Source organism: Colossoma macropomum, unplaced genomic scaffold (genome assembly GCF_904425465.1).
Source record: "Colossoma macropomum unplaced genomic scaffold, Colossoma_macropomum, whole genome shotgun sequence".
Classification (NCBI taxonomy): domain Eukaryota; kingdom Metazoa; phylum Chordata; class Actinopteri; order Characiformes; family Serrasalmidae; genus Colossoma; species Colossoma macropomum.
In genome coordinates, this window is record NW_023494795.1 from 13203481 (window position 1) to 13214898 (window position 11418).

The 11418-nt window shown below is 38.8% G+C and overlaps 1 protein-coding gene across 1 annotated transcript in view; it reads left to right on the forward strand.

The window, feature by feature from the left end:
- Positions 1 to 228: 228 nt before the first annotated feature.
- Positions 229 to 11418, forward strand: part of LOC118815422 (uncharacterized serine-rich protein C11G7.01) — a 31523-nt gene continuing 20333 nt past the window's right edge. The window contains exon 1 of the mRNA XM_036581531.1: positions 229 to 741. Within this exon, the coding sequence (XP_036437424.1) occupies positions 681 to 741 (61 nt within the window). The 5' untranslated portion in view covers positions 229 to 680. The remainder of the gene's footprint in view (positions 742 to 11418) is intronic.

Genomic DNA, 11418 nt, shown 5'->3' on the forward strand with positions numbered 1-11418 from the left:
ACATTCCCTTTTTATTTACTGTACTTTCTTGTTCAAATAATAAAATAATAAAAATAATTTAACAAATGTGTTCATTTGAGCCACTGAGGAAATCCAGCGAAACTGTTTACAGTAACCCGTTTACTTTTTAGTTTGTATTTCTGCCGCTGGTGTGTGAGCGGGTTTGAGGGCGTGTCCTGCTCCATCTGTCCGCTCTCAGCGCGGCGTCACGGAGCTGCAGTGCTTTATTGGACCGGGCTGTGCTGGAGCTGCTGGCTGCTCTGCGCTGTTGGCGCTCCGCTCTCGGCCCGAGTGAGTGAACAGAGGCCGTTATGAGAATCCGAGCCCGCTGCTGAGACCCTCTGCGATGGAGACAGTTATCTTTTTGTTGTGAACAGCTGAGCGCCGTAGGAGTGAGTGAAGGGTGAAACACGTGGCATATGAGCTCAGGCAGTGATAGAGCGAGAGAGAGTGGGAGAGAGAGAGAGAGAGAGAGAGAGAAGAGAGTTGAACTGCGGGTTCAGTCAGAGGAGCCGAGCGCGCTGAGGAGCAGCTCAGTCAAGTCAACGAAAACAGCACTGAAGTTAACTCGGCTAGCAGCTTAACTAGAAACCTACAGATAAGCGACGGCGTTCTCGGTTCAGGTTAGGTAGTCTTAAGTTATCTTAGTTAGGCTACTGTTTCTTATTCCACCGCAAACCATGAGGGGAACCGTTACCCTGAGCGTCCTGCTCGTCTTGTGCTACAGTTCCTTCACAAGAGGTAAGAGCTCTACACGCCTGTGTCACCTGTGTGTCGTCTGAGGGATGTGTTCTCATTAGGCGGGTTAGAGTGACCTGAAGGTCCTGTGGGATAAACACAACGATTATTGTGTTTTGGACTTAAGAAGGAGGAATTCTGCCGATTTTCTAAAAGTTATGCATAATGAAATAATTGAGAAGTAAACTAAGTCGTTCAGTGTGGTCTGGTTTGAATTGCTCTTTTATAAACCTACCGAGTCATAATGAATAATTGTTCGCAGTGGTGGAGATGGGAACCAGACGTCCGAAGACAATGTCTCTGAAAGATAGCTCACAGAAAGTTATCACATGAAATGGTTAGACTGCTTGATGTCCCAAGGTTATTACTGACAATGTATTTTTGACAAAAAGATTCATGTCGGAGTGGTACATGAAAGGCACTGTAAGGCAAAATAGAAAAAACTAAATTTTACTATTTTTACTATATTTACTATTTTATCATCATCAACAGTACATATGAAACTAAGAAGACGTGTAGATTCGCTGGTGGTTTTTGGTAGTAAATAAATGGCTATATTTGTATTACAGACATTGTGACCCCGGGTTCCATAGACATATATATGATAAATCACCACCACTGTAAGGAAATCTGAGTCTAAGGTTTTCTACAGTGAATCATTTCACATCAAACCACTGTGAATGACTTTGTTACCTCAAATATTAAATAATGCAGAATTTTGAAAAATCAGTGGAGCTCCCCTTTAACTGTGTAGACCTTTAGGAGCAAATGTTGTGTATTTATTTAATCTGAAGTTATGGTGGTTATATCTAGACTGTCATCTTAAAACATGCTCTCCTTCTCTGCGTGAAATTACATTTTAAATATGTATCTAGATTTCATCCTTTTTTTTCTTTCTTTCTTTCTTTCTTTCGTGTTTGTTATTTATTTCTCTGTAATTTCTCTTTCTGTTTCTGTTTTCATTTACTCTCTCTGTCCCTCCCTAACTCTCGCTTTCTCTCTCTTTCTTTTCTTCTTTGTTTTCTCACTCTCTCATATTTTTTATATAGCAGAGCCAATCAGATTTTCTGGGATAGGCTTAGCACAGAACTACACGTACATGACCGTGGGGTGATGTTACGATAAAGATCCCATCTGATGGGGTTTCTTTTCACCCCTCATTCACTTTCTCTGTCTTAGCTCATTGTGCTCTCCCTCGGTCTTTTTAATTAACAGTATTTCCATAGGAAAGGAAACCAGATGACAGGGCTATGCAGTTACATTTTGATGTATTCAGAGAGAGCACTGGCGAGCTCACTGCCTTAATTACAGCCTAACGCTGCCACCGCAAACATTCAGCTCTGTAGAGTTGCCCACAGGACTGTAGGCCCGAAAAAGACACTACGAATGATAACCGCCAGCAGTGGTGCCTTTTGAAAAACCTGACTCATGACCGGATCACCTTGCAGTTCATGCAGCACAAGGTTTAAGCGTCTGCTTGTAGGTGTACTTTGCATGTCATCCATGGTCAGCTTGAATTATGCTGCCACAGAACTCCATGATTTGCTGCAGCTGCATTCTAAATCACAGTTGGGTTTCAGTTTGCTAAACTCTTCTTGGAAGTTGGTAGTGGCTTTAACACTCACTGCAAATGCATCTATGTTTTCGTCAGTGTCCAAAGACTGGCAGTCTGTCGATCCTGATATAAGCTGAACTCGTGGACTGAACAACCAAGAGACCATCTGTCTTCATCATAATTATTCTGTCCTAAGGGGCTCTTGGGCCATATTACGCCACTATTATGATGTGTCAGTCAACGTCCAGTAATGACAAATGACTGCGGGCTTGGCATTCAGGTCATGTGACACGTTAATGAGGCGTTTAGGGTATCTGCACCCACTCAGTGCCCATAACAGGAGAGAAAAGTAAAAAAATTAATCATGTGATAGTCTTTTATTTTTTACTGGAGACAGAGGGCTATTAGTGTTTATATATAGAAATGTGTGACACACACATTTCTCTCTCTTGCTCTCTCAATCTCTCTTTCCCCAGAGCATGAGTACAGAGGCAGAGAAAAATGGTAGCTCTCTTACATCACTTACACTGGGGACATTTGGGGTGTGTTCTTGTACAAAACCACAACACAGTCTCTCCTTTTCTCTCTCTATAGAATTTTTCACAACTTATTTGATAGTTATCTCTGTCACGCATCTCCACTTTTTCTCCTGCTTTGTGTTTAAATCGGGTTGATTTTTTCTTCATGTCCTGCAAAAGAGTGCCTCACTGACCTCCTTGAAGTTTCAGCAGTGCATACGTGGGAGAGCTGGACACACTGCTGAACAATCACAGTTTATTTATAGAGCCCAAACTCCCTTTGTCACACTCCATGTCCAAGCCGACTGCCCGCCGACGTCTTGTTCCGCTCAGCCCCGTCCTGTCTTCACTGCCGAGAACAGGCCCTTTCTAGTAGCCTCTTTGAACAAGTTTGCTTCCTATTTTTAAAGTGCATTAAAGGAATACTTTGACATAAAATGTAATTTACATAATTTTTCTTTTACCCCAAATGTAGTCGATCAGCTAAGGCAGGTTTTTTGTGTAAAGTTTGCATCCTTGGTTTTTCATTGGAGCTACAAGGCTAATGTAGCTAACAAGTAGTGGAATCATATTCTTACCAATTGACAGAATGCAAACTGCACTCTTGCCTCAAACTCTGTTGACTTAAAATTCCATCTATTTTTCAAAATTGCATAAATGCATTGTTGAAACATAAACAGAGTCATTGAGAGTGATTTGAGATGAAACGTACTGTGGAGAAACCAACTGACTCAGATGGTGGGGACTGAAACCAGGAGTCGCAGTGTGTACGACACAAATATAGCCATTTTATTTACCATACGAAACAACCAGCAAAACTACATCTTCTAAGTTTTCACATGTAATGTTGATAATAGTTAAATCGCAGTAAATCTGTAAAAAATCTGTACCTTTGTGTACCTCTGTGCCGTGAATATGCTTAAGAAAAATAAATCTTATGTTAAAACTATATCTGAAAACATATCAGGCAGCTCATTCATAACCATTTCATATAATGACCTTCTGTGAAGGAGCTTTTAGAGACAGTAAATGCATCAGACATCTGCTTCCCATCACCAACACTGGGAGCAATTCTGACTCGGCGGTTTTCTCTAGAATGGAGCATTTCACATGAAACCGCTCTGAATGATTTTGTTTACATATTAACCTTTTAATTATGCAGAAATTGTGAAACAATGGTGGAATTCCCACTTAAGTCATTTCAAATACAATCTCAAAAATAAGCCTATGTCACATAGCTAAAACAATAGTAACAGCCACTGTGGAGCCAACTTGTTCATACTGTTGTTCATTATTATCTAACCAAGTCTATTTAAGTTTACTTAACAGCTTAACACCGTTCGAGTGTAGTACGTGATCATGTAGGCATGCGATTTGTAAAATAATTGTTGAGGTAGCTACCTTAGCCTTTTAGCTCCAATGCAAAACCTAAGAAGTAAACTTTGGACATTAAACATGTATTGGTTGACTTTTGTAATACACACTGTGCTTTTTAGGGCTTGTTGACATGCCAGTATGTCATACACAGTACATTCAGAAACATTATAATAGCAGTAGGAGACAGTTCAGTGGTTGAAAAAGAAAAATGAATGTAAGAGCTTGTAAAACCGCTGGCGGCAAAAGCCCACCCTTATTGTGAAGATATGGGTGTGTGCAGTAGCAGAACAACCTGAAAAAACATGTTTTGAGTGTTATTTGAGCCAGACGCTACACAATATTAATGCAATTTTTATTTTCAAATGTTTTTGAAACATTTCAGAGTTAGGTTTATAGGCCTCTTCCCATTCAAAGACAGAGTTTGGTCTGAGTGGAAGTAACTGCTCAGGGGTGTTGCCAGGATGGCAGCTGAGTGGGCAGACTTTCCTATTAAGACTTTGGAATAGGACACAGAATATTTGGAAGTGAAACACATATGCTTGTTCCAATTATGATACCAGAAAATGAGCCAGTGTGTATGTCTTTAGTCTCAGTCCAAATTGGATTGGTTTATGCATGTGTGGCCAAAGACTAGGGTGCTTGACATATTCAGTTTAAGCTGACATTTCCTTCACTTGAGCCAGAGATGACCGTCTGAGCCGTGCAGAGACTTCATAATAGTCTGACACTAAACCTAATACTGACTGAACTCGGCGGGTGTACTGTCTACAACACTGGTACTTTCAATCTGTTTACTTCTTTTAGAACGGACTAATGTGGCATTCTTTCATTTTTTGACTGTATGTGAGACAGATTTACTGGAGCCAGTGCACATAGCTGAGCCAGCTTTGTGAGTATTACTGTGCAGAAATGATCAGTAATAGACGGCTGAGTGGAAAAGAGCCACAGGCACTAGGAGATTGCTGACAGTGTGCCTCTGCCATACTAAGCAGGTTCTTGTCTCTGTCATATGAAATAGTTTGTTAGAAACTATTCTCTGAGCTTCATTGGCTTTACAGGTATTGGTCCATTTGCCAAGAATCGGTCATGATCCTTTGTATGTACTTTGCATTTTGTAGCTGATCTGTTAGCCACTTGTTATATTGTGCTTGCATCCTTAGAGGATTTCAAACTTGGATTTGTTGGTCAGTGGTGATAATCTGTTTTTACTGTTACTACTGTATTCACAAAAAGCAGCCACATGCATTTATTAAAAAGATGCAAATGGGTCACATTTATGGGGAGGTATTGACCTCCTTCAGACTGAGAACCTATGGGCACGATGTTGGCTAATAATAGTCTGCAATTTTCTTAGTACTTAGTACTTCTTAGTACTTCTAGTTAAATGCAGTGTAATTCTTCCCATTATCTCATCTAGAACAGTACGTACGTGTGCATAATTATCATATGCACTTATTAAAATTGACATTTGACGTTCAAAACAGTATATCAAAATCTGAACCCGAGTCTTTTCTGAAAGTTTCTCATTTGCATCGTAAGCACTGTCAAGGATCAAAACTTGACATCCAGGTGTATCCTATTTCAAGATGGCGTAATTAGAGCTCTTGGGAATCAAGACATTTTTATTACATAAAATATCACACATCAAAACCTCACCTCAGAATCGAAAATTTATTGAACCTGAAAATAATCATTATACTCCAGTTGTTTTTAAATATTCATTTGCATTTAAGTATGTATTTAGAAAAACAAAGTGTCTATCTATCTATCTGTCTATCTATCTTTCTGTCTATCCATCCGTCTATCCATCCATCCATCCATTAGGGATCTGAGTTTCTCACGCTTGCCGCCTTTTGTGGAAACCATTGTCAGTGCTTGCAACTAGGCTAAAGTACATAATTGGGAATCACAGTTATTTGAGGTGAGATGATCACAATTATTTAAGCTGACTGCAGTCATTTTTTCACAGTTGTTAGATTTCACAGTTATATTATGGTTCCAGAAATTAGCAATCAGTTGTGTTGGGTTAAGGCAAATAAATGTAAATGCTATTGTTATGATGTTAAGCTTACAACACTAGTAGAACCCTTTTTTGGTGCTATATAGATCCATTTTTAAAAAAATGTTCAATATAGAACCACAACACAACCTAGAGTTCTATAAAAACTTTCTGAAAAATTATAACACCAAAAATAATCGCTAATAAATTTGAATCTTGACCTCATGCCCCCAGTGTACATACATGTACGCTGTGTGCATGGTGCAAACATTAACATATTAACATTAATATATGAAGAAGAGGCATATTCAAGCACTTAATTTTGCTCTGTTGAAAAATGTTGCATTGAGCCACACCACTGTATTGGATAGAATTTTTAATTTTGTGTTTTTCAATTGTGTAATTTTGAATATTCTTTCTATCTGTGTCTGTCTATCCAGCTATGTACCTGGGTAATCAACTTCCTGCCTTTCTGCTGGCTTTAAGTGACCACACTGGTTAGAGTCAAGAAGTATTGACGCTTTTTCTCTATTTGGGTCACCGATTTGTCAATCATTTTGCCCCCACCTACCTTGTGGCTTGTTTCACATCAGCGTTTCATACTCGTTTGAGCTCATCAGATCAGAGGCTGTTAGCTTTTCTCTTTGAACTGCCTTCAAAGCTGCGATTAGCAAAACCATGTGGCTAGGTTGAAAGCACAAGCCTTTTCAAAGTTGGATGCATCCAGGTGTGTGTGTGTGTGTGTGTGTGTGTGAGATAATGGCTAGGACAATGCAAGAAGTGCTCTTGTGCTTCTATTCCTACGCCACTGCTCAAATGCTGACGCTATTCAACCCTTCCTGACGCAGCTGAAACAATAGCTGAGCTCTGCGCTCCATTAACCCTCACCTCTCTCTCTCTCTCTCTGTTTCTCTCAGAATTTCTTTTTTTTCACATAGCCGTCCCCATCAGAGTCTCTTTAACAGTTCTCGTTTATACCTTTTTTTTCTTGAACATTCCTAAATTTCTGTCTTTCAGTCTTTGTCTTTTTGCTCTGCGTTTTCTCCTCCCTACTTTTACACCACTGTCACTTTTTTCACTGCCAGGTTTACTCACCTCTCTCCTCCTCCTCACCTTTTAATCCCTTCTCAATATGCAGCCTCCGCTTTGAACACAAAGTCTTTAGCAAAAGTATTGATTATTCAGATTGTTTTCTGAATTTGCAGTGGTACAGATAACTCATAAGCATTTTCTTCACATGTAATGTATTTGAGACAAAATCAAATGAAAAGACTAAAAAAGAAACAGCTGAAAGTAGTTGATAGTAAGTTAGTAGTGCAGTTGAAAATAGAAGTAGTAAGATTATCCTTCATGTAAAATATTATGAATGTTTGTATGATATTAAAATTGAGTGTTCTATTAAACATCCAGCAAAGTTCAAATGAAAAACAAGAAAATAGAAATATAATAAAGCACAGCTCAAAAATGCTAGTAGAAAGATCTGGCTGTGGTCTTAATATTCTTATTACCACACTTGATTGACAGCTCTCCAAAAGTATTATCCACCTTTTTTTAAAAAATAGGTAGGGTTCTGTAATGAACGAACAAACAAACCAACAGATAGACAAATGAAGGGCTGAACAATAGGCAGACAGATGAGCTACCTTGGTAAATTAGTTATGCATGCTAGGTTAACTTTTGTCATCATTAGGCTTGTCAATTATTATGCAATGGGCTAATTGCAATTATTTAAGTTGACTGCATCATTTTCTGCAGTAGTTAGATTTCATAGTCATATATGCTGGGTTGAGGCAGATAAATGTAAAAACAGCAGTAAATGCCTTCATTAAGATAAGGAGCTTTCAAAAATGTTTTAACCTGTTTGTTTATTTGTTAGTTATATAGCTAATTCGAATGAGTGTTTTTGTTTACATTTTTAATCTCAGGAACAAATGTAGCTTTGCTCAACTCTACATGTGTTTTGGTGTAACTGTAGACATTTGTTTGAGCAGACAGCTAGGAGGCTAAATGTGTCATCAGTTAATTTGGTCACTTTAGGCTTAGGCTTTAATAGTTGCATATAGCAAATGGAAAATGACGTTAAATTGGTAATCGCAATTGCGTACATGACGGTTAATCGCAAGCTAATATTTCATGAGCATGACAGTCCTAATCGTTAGCTTTCTCTCTTACGTTTTTCTGACTCGAGGAGAGAGGTCAGCCTTTGATTGGTGAGGATATTGCTTATGTAAGCACTTCCCTATATTAGCACTGCCCGGTTTATATCGGATGAATTTTGGTAAAATACGGTAGCCATTTACTGTACACTGGTACATTATGTACAGGACATATGCATGTATGTTGTGTGCCCACAGGTGCATGATTTACCTACAATGCGGTGAATGTTTTTGCCCCCTGCTGATTTCCTGTAGTTTTGCATGTTTGTCACACTAAATGGTTTCATATCCTCATGCAACATGTAATATAAGACAAGGAGAACATGAGCAAACATGAAATACAGTGTTTAAATAATTTCATGCATTGACGGAAGAAAGTTTTCCATGTGAAAAGGTAACTGCCCCCGTAAACTAAGATCAGTCTTTCTCGCTGGGGAGGAACTCACGCTTCTTTGCAGAATTGCTTTTTTTCGGCCACATTAGAGGGCTTTTGAGCATGAACTGAGCATTCAAGGTCCTACCACAGTATCTCAATAGGGTTCATGTCAGGACTTGACTAGACCGCTTCAAAACCTTAACTGTGTTTCTTTTGATCCATTCAGCTGTAAACTTGCTGTTCTGCTTCATTGTCTTGCAGCATAAATCAATTGTGTTAGACCTTCAGATCACAGACTTGATGACAAGACATTCTCTGGCAGGGTTGTCTCTGGTAGGGAGCAGAATTTATGGTCCTGTCAGTTATGGCAAGTTGCCCAGGTCCCCACACCATCACACTACCACCTCCATGTCTGAATGCTGATGTGACGTTCTGATGGAATGCTGTGATAGCTTTACGTCAGAATGATGACGCAGTGTCTTCCAGAAACTTTCATTTTTGACCCATCAGTCCACTGAACATTATACCAGAAAGCTTGGGGTTCATCAAGGTGTTTTTTGGTAAACGTGACACGAACCTTTATGTTCACTATTGGTTAGCAGTGTTTTTTTGCCTTGCAGCTCTTCCATGGATGCCATTTTTACCCATGTCTCTTTCTAATGGTGGAACCATGTACGCTGACCTTATCTGATGCAAGCAAGGCCTGTAGTTCCTTAAATGGTATCCATAGGAGAGTTGCAAGTCGTTTGGGTTCTTTTGTGACTTCCTGGATGGGTCGTTACCGTGCTTTTGGAGGAACTTTAGTAGGTCGGCCAGTTGTTCTAGGAAGGTTCACCACTTTTTAAAATTTTCTCCATTTGGAAATAATGGTTCTCATTGTGGTTTCTTTGAAATGGCTTTGTAACCCTTTCCAAACTGACATATTTCAATAAATTTCTTTCTCATCTCTTTTGAGAATTCCTTTTGATGGAGGCATAGTGTGCTGCTTGTTGAGATCCTTTAGTTTACTTCACATTACTGGAAAGGTTCTATTTAAGTGATGTTTCGACTGAACAGGGTTGGCAGTGATCAAGCTTGGACGTCTAGTTTAATAGATCCTAATTATAAGCTCAATCTGATTAAATGGTTGCTTAAGTTAAGGGCAATTACTTTTTCACACAGGGCTAGTTTGGTTGGCTAACTTTTTTCCTTTAATAAATGAAACAATCATTTGAAAATGGTATTTTCTGTTTATTCAGGTTGTCTTAGATTAAGTTGGATGCAATTTTTAAGTGTGACAAATATGCAAAAATAGAATAAATCAAGTACTGTACTTGGAAAGAAAACACAGATTTTCTGTTAATCGCCCAAGAATGTGTAACTAATACACACATTCTTTACATGTAATATATTCATAGCAAAGTAAAATGATTTGACTAAACATACAGATTAAAATATTTACTAGTAGCTTTGTAGTACAGTTGAAAATATGTTCATGGTTCTAAGTCTCTTATTTAAACTGCTGATCACCCAAGAATACAAAACTAATACGCGTTTCTATATTCATGGAAAAATCAAATGATTTTAACTTAAAAAGACAAGCTGAAAACAAAAGGCTAATAGTACAACTAAATGTAATACTAATATGGTAGTAAATTTATCATTTATTTATAAACTACAGCTTGCGCAAGATTGCAACAGCCTGAAACGCATGCAGCAATAAAGTGTTGAAAACGGGCTTTTAAAGCCTCATTTAAACATACTGATTGGGTTCTTTGTGGTAGATTTGCTACGGCTCTCCCTGCTTGTCTAGACATTATGTGCTGAGTCATGGACTGTTCAGTTTGTGTTTGGCAGATGGCATTTTCTCATTGACCGTACGGTGGCTTCTCTCACCCTTTTACTTTTATAGGTGCTTAGGATTGAGAGACTAACCCTCTTTGAGACAGGCATGGATAGTATAATGCAGTGTCCACTTCATAACCCTGAGATAAATTGGCCTTGTCCAGCATTTTCACCACCTGCATATACCCATATGACCTCAGAACTGGTATATCTGGCTTTTGAATCAAACAACACAGATGTTACCGGAGCACTAAAGGTCAGTGACATGACAGGCCAGCAGAAAGAGACTTGTTGAGGGGTTGGAAAGAGCAAGAGAAAACTAGTGAGTATCAGTGAATATGAAAAGGGCAAAGACAAACACCAGTGCGCTTGGAGAACCTTTTCAGCTCCGCCCTATGAGCCCCACTTATTCCACTGAGAGTTCTTGGTAAATGCCACTGTGTGCTTCTCAAACATCTGTAAAAATTAAAATGTTGTGCATGGCTTCTTCTGTGTTGTACATGGCCTTTTTCTGCAAAGACAGCAGTGATTGAGGGGCCTCCTTTTCAAAGTGTCTGTGAGTGAGAACTTGGCTTTCTACAGGCTAGCTGTCAAGGGGTCATTCAGTGGGGCAGTGTTCCACTAACATCAGACACCCCTAAATATTTCAGATTTTATTTATTTGTTTTATTATTACATACAACTCTTTTTTATTTATTTTATGTATTAATACTAGTTAATTAGTCATTAAATAGTATATGCCATAAGCAATCTAAGTTAATGGCATCTCTGAAAGGGTGTTTATGACCAGTTTAATTAAAGGCCCTGTGTCCTATATCTTCTGGTATTTTAAAATCCCTGAGGTCCTCTTATAATGTTTAAATAATGCATTTGAG